This window comes from Pan troglodytes, chromosome 20 (assembly GCF_028858775.2).
Source record: "Pan troglodytes isolate AG18354 chromosome 20, NHGRI_mPanTro3-v2.0_pri, whole genome shotgun sequence".
NCBI classification, from domain to species: Eukaryota; Metazoa; Chordata; class Mammalia; order Primates; family Hominidae; genus Pan; species Pan troglodytes.
In genome coordinates this window covers 42984249-43005335 of record NC_072418.2, presented here as the reverse complement: position 1 = coordinate 43005335, position 21087 = coordinate 42984249, and the positions used below count along the sequence as shown (strand labels likewise).

The window sequence follows — 21087 nt, the reverse complement described above, 5'->3', positions numbered from 1 at the left end:
GAGGGAGCCCAGGCAGGAGGCTGCTGCGGTGGATAGGATCAGAGGCAGATTCTGTAACTGGGTGGATTTTTTTTTTTTTTTTGAGACAAAGTCTTGCTCTGCGCCCGGGCTGGAGTGCAGTGGTGTGGTCTCAGCTCACTGCAACCTCCGCCTTCCGGGTTCAAGCGATTCTCCTGCCTCAGCCTCCTGAGTAGCTCGGAATACAGGCCTGCGCCACCACTCCCGGCCAATCTGGGTAGATTTTGAATATGGAGCTCACAGGACTTGCTGACAGATTGGTTGTCCAGTGAGCGTTAGGGGGTTGGCGGGGTGGAGATTAACTGCGTCGCTGGGGTGTGGCGCAGGAGCACCCAGAAGAATGGCAGTGCCATTATCTGAGATGGCGAGCTCTGAGAGAGGAGCAGGGTTTGGGAAGGGAATTCCTGGGCGCCGTCCCCGACAGGGCGCTCTTCGACGGCCCCTGCTACGCGGGCCTGATCCACCCTCTCTGATCTCCCCGCAGCCCTGTCCTGCCCAGCCAACAGCCGCTATGAGCTCTGCGGCCCTGCTTGCCCGACCTCCTGCAACGGGGCTGCGGCGCCGTCCAACTGCTCCGGGCGCCCCTGCGTGGAGGGCTGCGTGTGCCTCCCAGGCTTCGTGGCCAGCGGCGGCGCCTGCGTGCCGGCCTCGTCGTGTGGCTGCACCTTCCAGGGTCTCCAGCTCGCTCCGGGCCAGGAAGTGTGGGCGGACGAGTTGTGCCAAAGGCGCTGCACCTGCAACGGCGCCACCCATCAGGTCACCTGCCGCGACACGCAGAGCTGCCCGGCGGGTGAGCGCTGCAGCGTCCAGAACGGCCTCCTGGGCTGCTACCCCGATCGCTTCGGGACCTGCCAGGGGTCCGGGGACCCACACTATGTGAGCTTCGACGGCCGGCGCTTCGACTTCATGGGCACTTGCACGTACCTGCTGGTCGGCTCATGCGGCCAGAACGCAGCGCTGCCTGCCTTCCGGGTGCTGGTGGAAAACGAGCATCGGGGCAGCCAGACTGTGAGCTACACGCGCGCCGTGCGGGTGGAGGCCCGCGGGGTGAAGGTGGCCGTGCGCCGGGAGTACCCTGGGCAAGTGCTGGTGAGCGACGTGGCGCCCAGGGCTGGGTGACGGGGCAGGAAATACCCTCTGAAGACTTGGAGTTCTGGATGGGCCTGGGGGTGGGGGAGGCCTGTTAGAAGATTTTATTTTTTTCGTTTTCCTTTTTCCTTTTTGTGGAGAACGGAGTCGCACTAAGTTGCCCAGGCCGGTCTCCAACTCCTGGGCTCAAGTGACCCTCCCGCCTCAGCTTCCTGAAGTGCTAGGAAGTGAGCTATGATCGTGCCACTCCACTCTGGCCTGGGTGACAGAGTGAGACCCCTGTCTCTATTTTAAAAAGGAAGCTAGTGGCTGGGCACCGTGGCTCACGCCTGTAATCCCAGCATTTTGGGAGGCTGAGGCGAGTGGATCATCTGAGGTTTGAGACCATCCTGGCCAACATGGTGAAACCCCCTCTCTACTAAAAATAGAAAAAAAAATTAGCCAGGTGCAGTGGCTCACACCTGTAATCCCAGCTACTAGGGAGGCTGAGAGAGAATCGCTTGAACCCAGGAGGCAGAGGTTGTAGTGAGCCAAGATTGTGCCACTGCACTCCAGCCTGGGCAACAGAGTGAGACCCTGTCCAAAAAAAAAAAAAAAGAAAAGAAAGCTAGTATGGTTGCAGCAGCCTGAGTGAGAGGGACAGTGAGAAGAGGTGAGGCGAGGGAGGTAATGGGGAGATAGACAGATCATGTAGGTTTTGAAGGCCATGGGTGAGGGATTTGGATTTAAGCTGGTGCTTTAGGAATGAAGAAGGGTGAATGGTGAGCCAGGCAGAGGGAACAGCAAGTGCAAAGGCCTTGAGGTGGGACTGAGCGTAATATGTCCAAGAGAATAGCAAGGAGGTCAGGGTAGCTGGAGGTGAGTGAATTGAAGGGTGGGCCACAGAGCTGTGAATACCCTGACCAGGTGGCCCTCTTGCATCTCCACCCAGGTGGATGACGTCCTTCAGTATCTGCCCTTCCAAGCAGCAGATGGGCAGGTGCAGGTGTTCCGCCAGGGCAGGGATGCCGTCGTGCGCACGGACTTTGGCCTGACTGTCACTTATGACTGGAATGCACGAGTGACTGCCAAGGTGCCCAGCAGCTATGCTGAGGCCCTGTGTGGACTCTGTGGGAACTTCAACGGGGACCCAGCTGATGACCTGGCTCTGCGGGGTGGGGGTCAAGCTGCCAATGCACTGGCCTTTGGGAACAGCTGGCAAGAAGAGACGAGGCCCGGCTGTGGAGCAGCTGAACCGGGTGACTGTCCCAAGCTGGACTCCCTGGTGGCCCAGCAGCTGCAGAGCAAGAATGAGTGTGGAATCCTTGCCGACCCCAAGGGGCCCTTCCGGGAGTGCCACAGCAAGCTGGACCCCCAGGGTGCCGTGCGCGACTGTGTCTATGACCGCTGCCTGCTGCCAGGCCAGTCTGGGCCACTGTGTGACGCACTGGCCACCTATGCTGCTGCATGCCAGGCTGCTGGAGCCACAGTGCACCCCTGGAGGAGTGAAGAACTTTGCCGTGAGTATCGGAAGTGGCAACTGGGGGACTCAGCCTTATATATATTCATTAATGTATAAATATCATTAATTCATTTAATCCTTATAATAGCCCTATGAGGTAGGGATTGTGGTTATACCCATTTAACAGATGAAGAAATTGAGGTTCAGAAAGGTTCAGTTACACACCTGGGATCATGATAGCTAGAAAATCACAGATGGTGGGCATGCAGTTGGTATTTTTTTTTTAGATGGAGTCTTGCTCTGTCACCAGGCTGGAGTGCAGTGGCACGATCTCGGCTCACTGCAACCTCTGACTCTGGTTCAAGCTATTCTCCTGCCTCAGCCTCCAGAGTAGCTGGGATTACAGGCATGCGCCACCACGCCCAGCTAATTTTTGTATTTTTAGTAGAGATGGGGTTTCACCATGTTGGCCAGGATGGTCTCGATCTCCTGACCACGTGATCCGCCCACCTCAGCCTTCCAAAGTGCTGGGATTACAGGCGTGAGCCACCGTGCCCAGCGGCAGTTGGTATTTGTAAAATGACTGAGTACACCTGGTGGCCCAGGGTCTGATTCCCACATAACAGCTGTCATTGAGATATGAGCAACAGTATTGTCATTAGGATCCCTCTCTGGTTCTTTTTGGTCCCCATCTATCCTACCTCGCTTATTTACATCTGCCTGACCCCTTGGGCAGTCAGTTTGAGAGCCTTGTTTCAGAGGTGGGTGCATGAATGGTTTTCCAACACCTTTGTTTGCCTATGAAAGAAGTTTGAAAAGCCATGCATCCTCTCACCTGATTTTTTTTAAGATGGGGTCTTGCTCTGTTGCCTAGGCTGGAGTGTAGTGGTGCAATCATAGCTTACTGCAGCCTGGAACTCCTGGGCTCAAGCGATTCTCCTGCCTCAGTCTCCTGAGTAGCTGAAACGGCAGGCTTGCACCACCATCCCCAGCTAATTTTTAAAATATTTTTTATAGAGACAGGGTTTTGATATTTTGCCCAGGCTGGTCTTGGGCTCTTGGGCTCAAGCAATCCTCCTGCCTCGGCCTCTCAAAATACTAGGATGACAGGTGTGAGCCATCGTACCAGTTTCCTCTCACCTGATTTTTAATTTAAAAAATTTATTATTGAAATATAATACAGATATTTAAAAATATGTACATATCATAAGCTAACAGCTTGATCAGTTTTCACCAAGAGAACAAATCTGTGTGAACTGTCCCAAATTCAAGAAAAAAAAAAAAATCCAGGTTCCCAACCCCAAGAGGTAACCACTATTCTGACTTCTAAAGTTTTTGAATTTTGGAATTAATAGAAGCATACATGTCTAGTTTTTCACCTGAAATAATCATAAAACGTATAATTTCTAACAAATGGTAACTTTTGACTTTTAAGAACCTTTTTTTTTTTTTTTTTTTTTGAGATGGAGTCTCACTCTGTCACCCAGGCTGGAGTGCAGTGGCACGATCTCAGCTCATTGCAACCTCCGCCTCCTGGGTTCAAGCAATTCTCCTGCCTCAGCCTCCCAAGTAGCTGGGACTACAGACGCCTGCCACCATGCTTGGCTAATTTTTTTGGTATTTTTAGTAGAGAGGGGGTTTCACCATGTTGGCCAGGCTGGTTTCGAACTCCTGACCTCAAGTGATCCGCCCATCTCGGTCTCCCAAAGTGCTAGAATTACAGGCGTGAGCCACTGCTCATGGCCTTAAGAAGCTTTTTATTAGGGAAAAATTTAAACATATCCAAAGTAAACTAGGATAGTGAGCCAGCATATATCCATCATTTAGTTTCCACAATTATCAACATAATATTGGTATTTCAAAATGAAACCATTACTTGACTTATGCTCCTCTTTTAAATGTATTCAACAGATACATAGCACACAGTGGTACACATCATTGTCCACTGAAAAATACAGGATAAATACATCATTCCTTTTTCTCCTTCAACTTACATTCATTCATTCAACAAATATCCAAAACATTCAAAAATACCTTCTGTATTCCAGGTACTATTCTAAACACTCCAGATACAATAGGGGAGAGAATAAGAAAACAAATCCTTGCCTTTCTGAACTGATTTTCTAATGCTTTTTAGTTCTAACAGAATTTAACCTAATGTAACACATTTGAATGCATGGAAGTCTTTTGTTAAAGTCACTGTATCAGCTGGCTTTTGGTGCCTAACAAACAACCCAAGGCTTAGTGGCTGAGTGCATTAAAACAAGTGTTTATTTTTATTTATTTATTTATTTATTTATTTATTTATTTATTGACATGGAGTCTCGCTCTGTTGCCCAGGCTGGAGTGCAATGGCGTGATCTCGGCTCATTGCAACCTCCGCCTCCTGGGTTCAAGTGATTCTTCTGTCTCAGCTTCCCAAGTAGCTAGAATTACAGGCATGTGCCACCATGCCCGGCTAATTTTTTGTATTTTTAGAAGAGATGGGGGTTTCACCATGTTAGCCAGGCTGGTCTCGATCTCCTGACTTCAGGTGATCTGCCCGCCTCAGCCTCCCAAAGTGCTGGGATTACAGGTGTGAGCCACCATGCCCGGCCAAGTATTTATTCTTTCTCATGATTCTGGGGGCTGCTGAGCTGTTCTCCCAGCCTGGGCCAGCTTGGTTGATCTCTGCAGTCTGTTGGAGGCTCAGCCAAGGCCGGGTAATCTAGGGTGATTTTACACATCTGGCAGTTGTCAAGCTGGTTGGTTTGGGGGGCCCTCAGCTGGGAATTCTTGTCTCTGCTCTACTTGGTCTCATCTTCCAGCAGGTGAGCCAAGGCTTCTTCCCAAGGTGCTCTCAAGATTCCTAAGAGCACACAAGCCCCAGTGTGCAAGCACTTTCCAAGGCTCTACTTGGTATCATGGTGGCCAATGTCCCATTGGCCAAAGCAAGTGCCATGGTCATGCCCAGAGTCAAGACGTGACCATTGGCAGCCTGTGTCACAATCGCCATCACACTTCTCTGCCACAAACATACACATCTATGACTAAGATTTCAGAATTTTTATAATCCCAGCTACTCAGGAGGCTGAGGCAGAAGAATCGCTTGAACCCAGGAGGCAGAGGTTGCAGCGAGCCGAGATCAAGCTACTGCACTCCAGCCTGGGCAACAGAGCGAGACTCTGTCTCAAAAAATAAAATAAAATAAAATAAAATAAAATAAAATAAAATAAAATAAAATAAAATAAAATAATAACAGTGCAGTCTCCACTCATCCCAAATCTCAACACGTGGCGTGTTGCCCTGGGGTGTGAAACCTCCCAGGACAAAACAGCCTTCTTATAAAAGATATAAGAAGTTTTAGAAATTCCTGAGACTCTAAGACTCAAAGTGGTTTTTTTAATGGAGTAAGATATCATTGCAAGAATTGTTTGTGCACAATTGATAAAAATATTAAACAGAAGTAAATTGTAATGGCCATTGTAATGGCATCACTCAGTGAGCTTACCCCCACCCAATATTTCACATATATTGTTAGAATGAGACAGGGTTCAGCATCAATTCTAATCCTATCTTTTATTTTTGTAGATATGATATTTATTTATTTTTGAGATAAGGTATTATCCTGTCACCGAGGCTGGAGTCCAGTGGTGTGATCACAGCTTACTGTAGCCTCCATCTTTGGGCTCGAGTAGTCCTCCTGTGTCAGCCTCCTGAGTAGCTGGGACTACAGGTGCACACTACCATGCCTGGCTAATTTTTTATTTTTTGTAGACACAAGATCTCGCTATGTTGTCCAGGCTGGTCTCAAACTCCTGGGCTCAAGCCATCCTCCCGCCTTGGCCTCCCAAAGTGCTGAGATTACAGACTTGAGCCACAGCTCCTGGCTTTCATGATATTAATAAGTGGGTGGGAGTGGACGGAGTGCAGGTGGAGTAACATCACTCCGTGCTCTGAACCCCTTCTGAGTCATAGGGAAGGCACACAGTGAGACACGACAAATTTATTTTATATTATCTGTGAGCAGCCAATTCTATTAGGCCCTCCTTTTGATTTATTACTCAATAATGATTCAGCATTCGTTGTGTTCACAGCGATAGCAATATTTGAAATCGTCCGTTTATGTCCTCAGAGGTTTCACACTCCAGGGCAGTGTGCCATGTGTTAAGATTCAGGATGGGGCTGGGTGTGGTGGCTCATGCCTGTAATCCCAGCACTTTGGGAGGCTGAGGCGGGCGGATCACTTGAGGTGAGGAGTTCGAGACCAGCCTGGCCAATATGGCAAAACCCTGTCTCTACAAAAAATACAAAAGTTAGCTAGGCCTGGTGGTGAGCGCCTGTAATCCCAGCTACTTGGGAGGTTGAGGCAGGAGAATCTTAGCTTAAACCTGGGAGGCAGAGATTGCAGTGAGCCGAGATCGCACCACTGCACTCCAGCCTGGCCCACAGATCGAGACCCTGTCTCAAAAAAAAAAAAAAAAGATTCAGGATGGGTGGGGGACTGCACTGTTCTCTTCTGTAAAGTGCAGGAAGCACACTTGTGAAGGGGACAGGTGGACAATGGGAAGTGGGAATGCTCTTCTAACAGAGCATTCTTGGGCTGTCCTTTTAGGCAGGACACGTATAATTCCAGCTAGCAGTTGTGTGACACGCATCCCACTGGGCAGGTCCTGTTCTAAGGGTTTCTCATTGAATCCTCACAACCACCCCGTGAGGCGGAATTGCTCTTATTCCTATTTTACAAGACGAGGAAACTGAACCACAGAGATGTTAAGGAACTAGCCTGAGGTCACACAGCCGGTGGGGTGATTTGAACAGGCTGGCTCCTGATTTTGTGCTGTTAATTATCAGACTCTGTGGCCTGTGTGGAAATTGAGAATCTCTTGTTTCCTTAAAACTACTCCTTTCCTTGTACCGCCTGGAAGTTCTAGAAGACTGGATCATGAGGTCTTAGATATGCAGACGGAGGCCTGACCCAGCTTGAACAATTATTGGTATTTTGCCATTCTTAGTTCCTCTACCTCTCACTCCACCCCCTCTTTTTTGGTAGAATATTTTAGATCAAATTCTAGGCAGATGAGTTCTCCTCTAACTACTTCAGTAAGCATCTGCTTTTCAGCAACAAAAAAGGACTTTTAAGGCACAGGAGTTTGCTTTTCATGCCTGTAATCCCAGCACTTTGGGAGGCCTAGGTGGAAGGATCGCTGGAGGCCAGGAGTTCAAGACCAGCCTGGGCAACATAGCAAAACCCAGTCTCTACAAAAATAAAAATAAAGAATAAGCCGGGCATGGTGACTAGTGCCTATCATGTCAGCTACTCAGGAGGCTAAGGTGGGAGAATATCTTCAGCCCAGGAGGTGGAGGTGGCAGTGAGGCGAGACTGTGGCACTGCACTCCAGTGAGGCCCTGTCTCTAAAAAAAAAAAAAAAAAAGGAAGGAAGAAAGAAAGAGAGAAAGAGATATGAGGGCATGTGGTAATTACCAGTAACAACAATAACATTAATTCCCTAACATCATGTAAAGCCCAATCTGGGTTCAAATTTTCCCAATTGTCTAAAAAAAAAAAAAAAGTTTTTTTTCTATTTTGTTTGGCTCTAGAACCAAACCAAATACACATACTGCATTGGATTGATCTACCTCTTTGCTTTTACTCTGTCAGAATTTCCTTCCTTTGTTCCTCCCAACATAGTATTATGAAAATTGTCAAATATACAAAAAAGTTGAAAGAATTTTACAGTGAAGACCCATAAACCTACCACTTGGACTCTACACTCTAATTCTTTTTCTTTTCTTTTTTCTTTCTTTCTTTCTTTTTTTTTTTTTTTTTTTGAGATGGAGTCTCACTCTGTCGCCTAATCTGGAGTGCAGTGGTGCAATCTCAGCTCACTGCAACCTCCGCCTCCCGGGTTCAAGCGATTCTCCCACCTCAGCCTCCCACGTAGCTGGGATTACAGATGTGCGCCATCATGCCCAGCTAATTTTTGTATTTTTAGTAGAAACGGGTTTTACCATGTTGGCTAGGCTGGTCTCGAACTCCTGACCTCAAGTGATCCTTCTGCCTCGGCTTCCAAAAATGCTGGGGTTACAGGTGTGAGCCACCGCGCCCGGCCTCTTCACTCTAATTCTAATTCATTCATTTGCCTTATCACGTAGCTATCCCTCCATCCAGCTCTTCCTTTTGTCTATGTCACTTATTTACTGGGAAAGATAGGTTATTTATCCTGCAGAATTTCATACTTTCAGGATCTGGCTAGTTGCTATTTTGGAGTGTTATTGAACTTGTCCCTATGTCCCCATGATTCTCCTGTAAGCTGGATGTCAGCTTCAGAACAGCACCACCCAGCAGAACTTCAATGATGACAGCTCCATATTTGAGCTGTTCAAATACATACCAGGTCGCCACAGGTCACATGTGGCTGCTGAGCACTTGCAATGAGGCTGTTGTGACTGAGGAGCTAAATCTTCAATTTTGTTTCATTTTAATTAACTTACATCCAAATGGTCACAAGTGGCTAGTGGCTACTGTATTTGACAGCACAGATAGAGATTTAATGTGGTTTAGTTTTAGTCACTTAGATTTGCTTTTTATGGAGTGACTGGAGTTTGGGGAGGGGAGCAGGGAGGTTTTTCTTTTTTTCTTTATAACACTGGCTAAATATTTTAATTACTGCTATAGAAGGAAGAAGCTAAAAGTATTGCATTCACAAATATTGCATAGATTATACAAACACACAAATATATGCATATGCATGTTTAAAATATATGCCACATATCAACACCATGTATCCAACTTGAATAAGGTCATTAAAGACATAATAGAAGGCTGGGTGTGGTGGCTCATTCCTGCAATCCCGGCACTTCGGGAGGCTGAGGCAGGTGGACTGCTTGAGCCCAGGAGTTTGAGGCCAGCCTGGGCAACATAGCGAGACCGCATCTCTATAAAAAATTTGAACAGTTAGCCAGGCTTGATGGTGCACGCCTATAGTCCCAGCTACTCAGGAGGCTGAAGTGGGAGGATTGCTTGAGCCCAGGAGGTCAAAGCTGCAGTGAGCTGTGATAGCAAGCACCACCGCGCTCCAGCCTGAGTAACAGAGCGACCCCTATCTCAAAAAAAAAAAAAAAAAAAAACCATAATAGATAACTCCAAACCATAGTTAAATTGGGAAAGAATCTTAATTATCAGGATCAGATTAACTGCGATGTAATGTGTTCCCCAAGCACCCTGCAATGGGACCGCTTGTGTGTGAGTGTCTTTGAGCATCTGTGTGTGCATACGAATGTGTTGGGGGACCGCTTGTGTGTGTGTGAGTGTGTTTGAGCGTGTGTGTGCATATGAATGTCTTGGGGGACCACTTGTGTGTGAGTGTGTTTGAGTGTTTGTGTGCATACAAATGTGTTGGGGGACCGCTTGTATGTGAGTGTGTCTTGAACTCCTGACCTGGGAGCAGGAATTCTTGATCTTGATGTCTCCTCTCCCTGCAGCACTGAGCTGCCCACCCCACAGCCACTATGAGGCGTGTTCCTACGGCTGCCCGCTGTCCTGTGGAGACCTCCCAGTGCCCGGGGGCTGTGGCTCAGAATGCCATGAGGGCTGCGTGTGCGATGAGGGCTTTGCGCTCAGTGGTGAGTCCTGCCTGCCCCTGGCCTCCTGTGGCTGCGTACACCAGGGCACCTACCACCCACCAGGCCAGACCTTCTACCCTGGCCCCGGATGTGATTCCCTTTGCCACTGCCAGGAGGGCGGCCTGGTGTCCTGTGAGTCCTCCAGCTGCGGACCGCACGAGGCCTGCCAGCCATCCGGTGGCAGCTTGGGCTGTGTGGCCGTGGGCTCTAGCACCTGCCAGGCGTCAGGAGACCCCCACTACACCACCTTCGATGGCCGCCGCTTCGACTTCATGGGCACCTGCGTGTATGTGCTGGCTCAGACCTGCGGCACCCGGCCTGGCCTGCATCGGTTTGCCGTCCTGCAGGAGAACGTGGCCTGGGGTAATGGGCGAGTCAGTGTGACCAGGGTGATCACGGTCCAGGTGGCAAACTTCACCCTGCGGCTGGAGCAGAGACAGTGGAAGGTCACGGTGAGAGCAGATGGGGAGCAGGGGGCGAGGGGCCTGTGGGTGGGTGGGACACAGGCAGCGCTCAGCCCAGGAGTTGGGGGCACAGAGATGAGAGTGCATGTGCGAGGCCTGGGGTCCCTGAGGACAGAAGATGCCAGTCAGAACCCAGAGTGGGAAGCCAATGAGGGAGGTGTCATCAGGGACTTGGGAGCTGCTCCCCCATCTCTGTCCCTAAGTCTCCACCCTCTCTTCACCTCCATGCATTGACTTTTCTTTTTTTTTTTTTTTTTTGAGATGGAGTATCGCTCTGTCGCCCAGGCTGCAACGCAATGGTGCGATCTGGGCTCACTACAACCTCAGCTTCCTGGGTTCAGTGGATTCTCCTGCCTCAGCCTCTCAAGTAGCTGGGATTACAGGCGCCCACCACAACACCTGGCTAATTTTTCTATTTAGTAGAGACAGGGTTTCACCATGTTGGCCAGGCTGGTCTTGAACGCCTGACCTTATGATCCACCCGCCTTGGCCTCCCAAAGCGCTAGGATTACAGGCGTGAGCCACTGCACCTGGCCGCATTGACTTTTCTCTCCAAATCTCTCCCACTCTCTCCTCCCTCCCGCTTCATCCTCTCCTCACCTCAATCCTGGATTCTGCCCTACCCACCTCCCTAGTCTGCCACTCATTGGCAGGATGTGATACCATCAGAGGTTGGGAAAGATCAAGTCTGGAGAAGCTTCATGGACAGAGGACAATCTGTGGGTGACACTCTCACCCCCTTAACAACAACAACAGCAGCTATAGTTTCTATACAGCTGACTGCACACCTTTTGGCTGCCAGGCACTTCATGTCCATGGTGTCTGTATGCTTGCAACAGGGGCTGCAGGCACTATGACTTGCTTTATTTTTCAGAGTGGGATGGCCCATCACTGGCCCATAGTCCCCCAGCAAAGGTGGAGCTTGAACCCCGTGCTGCTCTGCGGTGCTTTGCTCACTGAGAAGATTTGGTCTCATGTGGAGACTGGCATCTGAGTTACAGTGGAGGGGTTTCCCCTGAGATCCCACTGAAACAGACACGCAGCTGTTTTTCTAGTAGCAGTATTGGCGAAGGTGCTGATCAATTACTGACTTAATCTGGTGAACTGGACAGGCGTGACTTTTTTTTTTTTTTTTTTGAGAGAGAGTCTCACTTTGTCACCCAGACTAGAGTGCAGTGGCGTGATCTCAACTCACTGCAACCTCTGCCTCCCTGGTTCAAGTGATTCTCCTGCCTCAGCTACAAGCACCCGCCACCATGCCCAGTTACTTTATTGCATTTTTAGTAGAGACGTGGGTTTCACCATGTTGGCCAGGATGGTCTCAATCTCCTGACCTCGAGATCCACCCACTTCGGCCTCTCAAAGTGCTGGGATTACAGGCGTGAGCCACCATACCCGGACAATTTTTTTTTTGTATAGAGAGGGGTCTTGCTATGTTGCCCAGGCTGGTCTCGAACTCCTGGGCTCAAGAAACCCTCCCACCTTGGCCTCCCAAAGTGCTGGAATTACAGTTGTGAACCACTGCTCCTGACCAATTTTTTTTTTAATTTTTTTTACTTTGTAGAGACAGGATCTCCATATGTTGCTCAGGCTGACCTTGAACTCCTGGGCTCAAGTGATCTTCCCACCTTGGCCTCTCAAAGTGCTGGGATTATAGATATAAGCCACTGTGCCCAGCCCAGAGGTGGATTTAGGAGGCTTTGTTGGTGCCTATTAACCTTAAACTGAAACCACTGGTCCTCAGCTCATAGGTTTAAGTTCATTTCCCCAAGAATTTAGCCTAACTTTCCACTCACTGATGCTTTAAAGCAAAAACCTGTGGTGTCTGTTTACTCTTCAAAAGAAAAACCTGCACTCATAGCTGCTAATAACAGCAAATGCTCCTGAAGCATGCATGCTATGCCAGCCACGTTTCTCAGCACTTTACAAATATTAATTTATCTGATCCTGACAACAGTTCCGTGGGGCAAACACCTTATTCCCGCCTGATAGATGAGGAAACAGAAACAGGGAGAGGTGACTCACTTGCCCAAGGTCACAAAGAGGGTAAGGGGGAAACTGTTTGAACTCGGGCAAGTGGCTCTGGGGGCGATCATTGCTTATTAATGACTGCAGCAAGTGGTACATAAAGGATAGCTGGAGGCTTGTTACTTCATCGAGACCTGTATTCATTTCCCATGGCTGCCATAACAAATTACCACGAGCTTGGTGGCTTAAAACACTAGAAATGTATGTTCCACAGTCCTGGGTGCCAGAAGTTCAACATCAAGGTGTGGGCAGGGCTGCACCCCCTCCAAAGACACTGGTTGGGGGATCTTCCTTTCCCTTCCCAGCTCTGCAGACTCCAGGTTCTCTGGGCTTGTGACAACACCATTCTAATCCCTGCCTTCATCTTCATGTGGCCCTTTCTGTGTGTCTCTGTGTCTTTTTCTTTCTGGCTCTTATAAGGACACTTGTCATTGGATTTAGGGCCCAGTTTAATCCAGGATAATCTCATGTTGAGATTATTACCCTGATTACATCTGCAAAGAACTTTATTCCAAGTAAGCTCACGTTACGGGATTCTGGGTGAATATGTCTTTTATGGACCACCATTCAATCCACTATCAGGCCCTATTATTCTACCAACTTTAGAGATACAAAAAGTGAAGCCCTAAGAGGTGTGGTCACACAGATCTTCAGCATCAGGCATGGGCTTGAACTAGGGTCCTCCCCTACTCAAAGTCTACTTTCTGAAGCGTGGCCTGCCTCTCTCGCCTCCCAGGTGAACGGTGTGGACATGAAGCTGCCCGTGGTGCTGGCCAACGGCCAGATCCGTGCCTCCCAGCATGGTTCAGATGTTGTGATTGAGACCGACTTCGGCCTGCGTGTGGCCTACGACCTTGTGTACTATGTGCGGGTCACCGTCCCCGGAAACTACTACCAGCAGATGTGTGGCCTGTGTGGGAACTACAATGGCGACCCCAAGGATGACTTCCAGAAGCCCAATGGCTCACAGGCAGGCAACGCCAATGAGTTCGGCAACTCCTGGGAGGAGGTGGTGCCCGACTCTCCCTGCCTGCCGCCCACCCCCTGCCCGCCGGGGAGGGAGGGCTGCATCCCCATCGACAAGTGTCCTCCCGAGCTGGAGAAGAAGTATCAGAAGGAGGAGTTCTGTGGGCTCCTCTCCAGCCCCACAGGGCCACTGTCCTCCTGCCACAAGCTGGTGGATCCCCAGGGTCCCTTGGAAGATTGCGTCTTTGATCTCTGCCTGGGTGGTGGGAACCTGAGCATTCTCTGCAGCAACATCCATGCCTACGTGAGTGCTTGCCAGGCGGCTGGAGGCCACGTGGAGCCCTGGAGGAATGAAACTTTCTGTCGTGAGTGAGGGAGAGCCGGAGGGGCAGGGAGGGGAGAGCTTGAGGCACAGAAGGGGTAGACCCTGGGCCTTGCAGCCCCTCCCTCCCCAGGGCTCTGATTGGCACCCCCTCCTTGCAGCCATGGAGTGCCCTCTGAACAGTCACTACGAGCTCTGTGCGGACACCTGCTCCCTGGGCTGCTCCGCTCTCAGTGCCCCTCCACAGTGCCAGGATGGGTGTGCTGAGGGCTGCCAGTGTGACTCTGGCTTCCTCTACAACGGCCAAGCCTGCGTGCCCATCCAGCAATGTGGCTGCTACCACAATGGTGTCTACTATGAGGTAGGAACCTAGTCATCTGGGGCAGAATATGGGGCCTCACCCCTCCCACTGCCCATCAGCCCCACGGCCTGTCTACTTCGCCTCTTATTTATTTCTTTTAGAGTCAGGGTCTCACTCTGTCACCCAGGCTGGAGGGCAAGGGTACCATAGCTCACTGCAGCCCCGAATTCCTTGGCTCAAGCAATCCTTCCACCTCACCTCCCAAGTACCTGGGACTATAGGCGTGCACCACCAAGCCCAGCGAATTTTTAATTTTCCTGTGGACACATAGAGATGGGGGCGAATCACTATGTAGCTCAGGCTGGTCTTGAACTCCAGGCCTCAAGCCATCCTCCTATCTTGGCCTCCCCAAGGGCTGGGATTAATGGCATGAGCCACCAGGCCCGACCCACTGAGCCTCTTTTTTTTTTTTTTTTTTTTTTTTATTATGACATAGTCTTGCTCTGTGCCCAGGCCGGAGTGCAACCTCCACTGCCTGGGTTTAAGCTCACTGCAACCTCAGCATCCCAGGTTCAAGTAATTCTCCTGCCTCAGCCTCCCAAGAAGCTAAGACTACAGGCATGTGCCACCACACATGGTTAATTTTTGTAGTTTTGTTAGACATGGGATTTTGCCATATTGGCCAGGCTGCTCTCAAATTCCTGACTGCAAGTGATCCTCCTGCCTTGGCCTCCCAAAGTGTGAGCATTACAGGCGTGAGCCACCACAGCTAGTCCACTCAGTCTCTTCAATGTCTCTTGTACCCACTCCTTTCCCCATCCCCATGGCCCTCCCTTGGTCCAGCTGGTCCTCTCCCACCTGGGTCCCTCCCAGCTCCTACCTCTGCTCCCTCTGGTCCACCCTCCACGTGGCAGTGGTAAAGATCTTTCTAAATATGACCACGGGCTCTGAAGCTTTAAACCCTCCCCTGACTCCCCAGGTCAAGTTGTGGCTTTGCCTTCCAGGTCTGGACGAAGGGAGCCTTTCTGACCACAAAGACAAGATTTTCATGTGTTATACCAGCTGCTAACACCCTCTACTTCCCTCTCCCACTCTGTCCCCGTTGGTCCTTTTTCTTTGACTGGAGCATGTGTTTGTCTAATGTCCGTCTCCCTTGCAGGACTGTGAGCTCTCCTAGGGGTGGAACCCTCTCTCTGTTGTTCTCCTCACATAAATAATATTAATAATAACAGAAAATGTGTAGATAGTGCTTACTATGTATCTGGTACCGTTTTAAGTGCTATGTGTGCATATTTTTATATATGCATTACATATCTAAAAACTTTTTATTCTGAAAACGTTCAAACCTGCAAAAATCAAGAGAACAGTGGAATGACTGTCCATGTACTTACCCATCACTTAGCTTCAAAAATAAGCCACATTCTCCGAATCTTGTTTCATGTCTACCCCACTCAGCTCTCCTATCTGAATGATTTAAGGGAAACCCTTTTCCTTTCATCTGCCCTTTACATGTGTTATTAACTTGGTTACATTTCCATAGGCAGGTGCTACTATTATCTGCAATTTGCAAATCAGGAAACTGAGCCAACAAGAGGTGAAGTAACTTGCCCAGAGTCACACAGTTCGGAAACAGCAGAAACGGGCTTCAAGCCCAGGCGATCTGCGCTTAGTTACTGTGTCACACCATTTCTCCTACAGCAGACATTGAGCGGATATTTTGGAATGAATGAGTTAATGAACAAAAGTGAATGAACAAATGTACAAATGAATCATGGCTTCAAAGCCATGCTGTGCCTCATCTTCACAGACAAAGGGCCATCCTGCTGAGAGATGCCCCTTGTCTGTGATGTCTGCCAAACCCCTCTGTGCCCAGAACGCCAGAGATGTGAGTCGGCTCCCACCCGTGGTGTCCCTGATGTCCGTGCCCTCTCTCCCCACAGCCGGAGCAGACAGTTCTCATTGACAACTGTCAGCAGCAGTGTACGTGCCATGCGGGTAAAGGCGTGGTGTGCCAGGAACACAGCTGCAAGCCAGGGCAGGTGTGTCAGCCCTCCGGAGGCATCCTGAGCTGCGTCACCAAAGGTGCTGAGCTGGGGTTGGGACTGGGGCTGATGCAACTAGGGATGGAGGACGAGGACTCTGGGGCTGAGGGTGGTGTAACTGGGGTGTCCATGGCGGGAGGTGCACAGGACTAAAGATTGAGGTCACAGACCTAGGGACCCCTGGGCTGGGTTTCATAGGGCCAGGGTTACCTACTGTGGGAGGCAGGGACCCTTAAGGGGAATCTAGGCTGTGCAGACCCTCAGAGGTAAGTTTCTCAGGGTGGCTGTCAGAGGCCCTCAGTATAAGGCAGGCACAGGCACGCCTTTGCTCTAAAGGGCTACATGGCAAATGTTTAAGCTTGCAGGGTGCATGGTCTCGTTCCAGCTACTCACTCTGCCACTGTGGCATGAAAGCAGCAGTAGACTATGTAAGTGAAGAGGTCAGGCTCCTATAAGACTTTAGAATACAAGAGCAGCAGCCGAGGGGGCCATCGTGAGTAGAACACTGATGTGTGGGATTAGGTGTGGGGTTCAGACACTAGCACCAAAGGGCAGGGGAGAGACTGGGATCCCAGGGGCAGGGACAGAGAGCAGAGTTCTGAGTCTCAGGCACAGAGACCCCGCCAAGGCAGGATGTTGGATATGGGGACCCATCTCAAATGGAAGATCAGGATTTCTAGGAGTATAGTCTCTGATGTGGGAACCCCCCCAGACTAAATGTGGGACACAGAGCTACCCCCAGGGCTCATTTCTTAGGGTGAAGAGCAGAGAACCCTCCTCCCCTCAAGGATAAGAGAATAGGAGCTCCAGCACCAAGGGGTGGGGGCTAAGACTCTCAGGGCTGATGAGCAGGATAATGGGGACTCCCAGGAATGGGGGGTATATCACTCAGCATCCAGTCGAGAGACAGAAAGCGTATGGCCATTTGAATGAGTAAAGTTTAATTAAACATTTACTTATTAATAGGAGATTAACTATTAAAGGAAAAGAGGGCCTGGTGCCGTGGCTCACACACCCAGCACTTTGGGAGGATCGCTTGAGGCCTGGAGTTTGAGACCAGCCTGGGAACACAGTGAGACACCCGTCTCCACAAAAAATTGAAAATTAGCCAGGTGTGGTGATGCATGCCTGTGGTCCCAGCTATTTAGGATGCTGAGGTAGGAGGATCAGTTGACCCCAGGATTTCGAGGCTGCAGTGAACTATGATTGTACCACTGCTCTCCAGCCTGGGCAAGACAGCAAGACCTTGTCTCTTTACAAATAAATAAATAAACAGAAATAAGAAACGGTAAAGAGAGCACTAAAGAATACCACCAAAGCAAACATAGGAAGTAGCTCCCACTCTAGGGCTAAGGTAGAGGCTTCAAGGAAGGGAGAAATTGGCCCCTCCTCTTCAAGGAGGGGAGAATCAGCCCCAAGGCTGAGTCCAGTCTCACTGCAGCTGTAGCCCACTGGGTGGCACAGAGGTTTCTGCAGGCTGGACTTGGCAAGAAGGGAACCCCTCACTGGGAAGCCAGCTGGGGCCAGTGGCACTCGCTGAATGTGGCACCAAACCCTGGCCAGAGCTAGAAGGGCCAAACTGGCTGGAATCCAGACCAGGAGCCCCTCCCTCCTGCAGTGACTCTCCAGTGCCCTCTGTTGACAAAGCTTAACTCCGTGGGTGTATTTGAAGCTGAGAGGCGGTACATTGATAATGGACACAGGAGGAAGGAGACGTTTGAAGGCTGGCCTCTCCCACACAGCGGTTCCACAAGCTGGGGTCACAGATGTAGTAACTGTACGAACAGGGTCTCGGACACAGAAGCCCTCCAGGACAGGGCCTCAGCAGTGAGACACGCTCAAGGCTACTGTCTTGAATACAGCAACCCTCAGGGATGGAGTCTTGCACTGAGGGAGCCCAGGCCATGAGACTTAGCTAGTTAGGGTCTCAAACGTTTCAAATCCTGCTGAGACCCTGGCACTGGGCTCTTGCCGATCTTCTGGCACCTCAGGGCCGTAGTCTTGGGCACAGAGGCCTCCAGGACCTGGAGAAATTGGAGACCAATTTCTATCAAATGTGGGGACGTCCAGGGGGCTGAGATCTCAGGCATGGGGGACCCTGAGGCCTAGATGTTTTTTTGTTTTTTTTTTTTTGAGATAAGGTCTCACTCTGTCGCCCAGGCTGAAGTGTAGTGATGCAATCATAGCTCACTGCAGCCTCCATCTCCTGGGCTCAAACAATTCTCCCGCCTCAGCCTTCCGAGTAGTGGGGGACTACAGGCACACACCACCATGCCTGGCTCATTTATTAAGTCATTTGTAGAAATGGGGTCTTGCTATGTTGCCCAGGCTGGTCTCAAACTCCAGGGCTCAAATGGTCCTCCCATCTCAGCCTCTTAAAGTGCTGGGGTTATAGGCCTGAGCCACCACGCCTGGCCTGGGGCCCAGGTCTTGAACACAGAGAACCCTGGGGCTGGTGTCTCAGACATGAATGCTCTCAGGGCTGGCATCGCAGACACAAGGACCCCTGGGGCACAGATTTCAACTGGGGTCAAGTGCAGCTTTTCTCTAAAGGGCTAGATGGTAAATGTTTAAGCTTGCAGGCTATACCTTCTGGATCACAACTACTCACTCTGCCACTGTGGTGTGAAAGCAGCCGTAGCCTATGTAAGTGAAGACGGTGAGGTTCCTATAAAGCTTTAGAATATAAGAACAGGCTGAACTCTCAAGCAAGGGCACAATGGAAACTGTAACTTAAAAACAGAAATCTGCAGGACCAGTGTCTCAAACATGGGGACCCCAGAGACTGGGTCTTAGGTGCAGGGACTCCAGGACCTCAGTCTCACACAGCAAATGGCAGGGCCTCAGTCTCAGAGGCAGGGGAACTCTAGGGCCTGAGTCTTGGCTGTAGGGACCTCTGGGGCCAGGATCTCAGATATGGGAACTTTGACACCCGAGACATAGACACAGTCCACCATGATGCCTCAGTGTCAGATGTGCAGGACTCCCAGGGGCTGGTCTTGAAAATAGCAGGCCGGGTGTAGTGGCTCACGCCTATAATCCCAGCACTCTGTGAAGCTGAGGTGGGCAGATCACTTGAGGTCAGGAGCTCAAGACCAGCCTGGGCAACATGGTGAAACCCTGTCTCTACTAAAAATACAAAAATCAGCCAAGCATGCTGGTGGGCACCTGTAATGCCAGCTACTCAGGAGGCTCAGTCAGGACAATCTCTTGAGCCTGGCAGGCAGAGGTTGTAGTGAGCCAAGGTTGCACCATTGCTCTCCAGCCTGGGTGACAGAGAAAGACTCCATCTCAAAAAACCAATAAAACAAAACAAAACAAAATAAAAAAGCAAACTATAGGACCTGGGTCCTAGACATGAGGACTCTGGAATGTGGTCTTGCCTGCAGTAACCCTCAGATCCCTGGCACAGACTGGGGTAGATGTGGAGGGAGCGGCCATCCTTTACAGTGGGCAGCCCCTCAAGGTCCTCCTCCCTCTTCTGTCCCCAGACCCGTGCCACGGCGTGACATGCCGGCCACAGGAGACGTGCAAGGAGCAGGGTGGCCAGGGCGTGTGCCTGCCCAACTATGAGGCCACGTGCTGGCTGTGGGGCGACCCACACTACCACTCCTTCGATGGCCGGAAGTTTGACTTCCAGGGCACCTGTAACTATGTGCTGGCAACAACTGGCTGCCCGGGGGTCAGCACCCAGGGCCTGACACCCTTCACCATCACCACCAAGAACGAGAACCGGGGCAACCCTGCTGTGTCCTACGTGAGAGTCGTCACCGTGGCTGCCCTCGGCACCAACATCTCCATCCACAAGGATGAGATCGGCAAAGTCCGGGTATGTGTGGCAGGATGGTCCCCTGAATTCCCCAGGAGGGCAGGAGGGATCCTGACGACCATAGTTAGCAGCTCAAGGCTCTTTGTCTTCACCTGGGCCTGAAACAAACTGTCAACAAAAGGAATAATTGCAAAAAAATGTCACCCTGTTACTGGGAATTAAATGAGCCTAGCCCCTTGCAAAGGGCTTTAACATGGACCTCAGCATTTGCCTTTTTTATAGACCTGGGTTTCAATCCAGCCTCTCCTCCTTATGAGCTATGTGATGCTGGGCAGTTCACTTGGTAGGCCTCAGTTTCCTCATCTGTGAAGTGGGCATCGTATCAGGGCCTGCCCCACAGCAAGGCGGTGCATGTGACATGCTGAGCTCAGAGTCTAGTCCAGGTGAACAGTCGTTTGAGTGTCTGTGAGGGAACAAGTGAGAGCCCCAGAGACCAGGACATGGAGAAAAATGCAGGGAGATTGGGCTGGGCGTGGTGGCTCACGCCTGTAATCCCAGCACTCTGGGAGACCGAGGCCGATGGATCATCTGAGGTCAGGAGTTCGAGAAAATCCTGGCCAACATGGTGAAATTCCGTCTCTACTAAAAATACAAAAATTAGCTGGGTGTGGTGATGCTCCTGAATTCTCAGCTACTCAGGACACTGAGGCAGGAGAATTGCTTGAAGCTGGGAGGAGGCAGAGGTTACAAGAGCCGAGACTGCAACACTGCACACAAGCCTCGGTGACATAGTGAGACTCCATCTGAAAAAAAAAAAAGTAATCAAGAAAAAGAAATATAGGGAGATGGGGGAGAGGAATGGGCTATCCTTTCTGCCCAAGGAAATGGAGATGTAGCTTGATGGCAGCTCACATGGAGAGACTGAGGGATGCAGCAGAGTAGGCACTGAATAAATGATGGTGAGTGAGTGGAAGAGACGCACAAAGAATGAGGGAGGTAGGGAGGAAGGGAAGAGGGTGAGACAGAGACAGAGAGACAGAGA

General features: G+C 50.5%; 1 protein-coding gene across 2 annotated transcripts in view; it reads left to right on the top strand.

The window, feature by feature from the left end:
• FCGBP (Fc gamma binding protein) overlaps positions 1–21087 on the top strand; it is a 122836-nt gene that overhangs the window by 52853 nt on the left and 48896 nt on the right. Inside the window, exons 9-15 of one of the 2 annotated variants that reach the window (XM_063801672.1) lie at positions 503–1107; positions 2039–2606; positions 10013–10605; positions 13382–13976; positions 14095–14294; positions 16175–16316; positions 19768–20105. In XM_063801672.1, coding sequence (XP_063657742.1) covers positions 503–1107; positions 2039–2606; positions 10013–10605; positions 13382–13976; positions 14095–14294; positions 16175–16316; positions 19768–20105 — 3041 coding nt within the window. The remainder of the gene's footprint in view (positions 1–502; positions 1108–2038; positions 2607–10012; positions 10606–13381; positions 13977–14094; positions 14295–16174; positions 16317–19767; positions 20106–21087) is intronic. The other variant, XM_054674083.1, reaches the window with a different exon arrangement.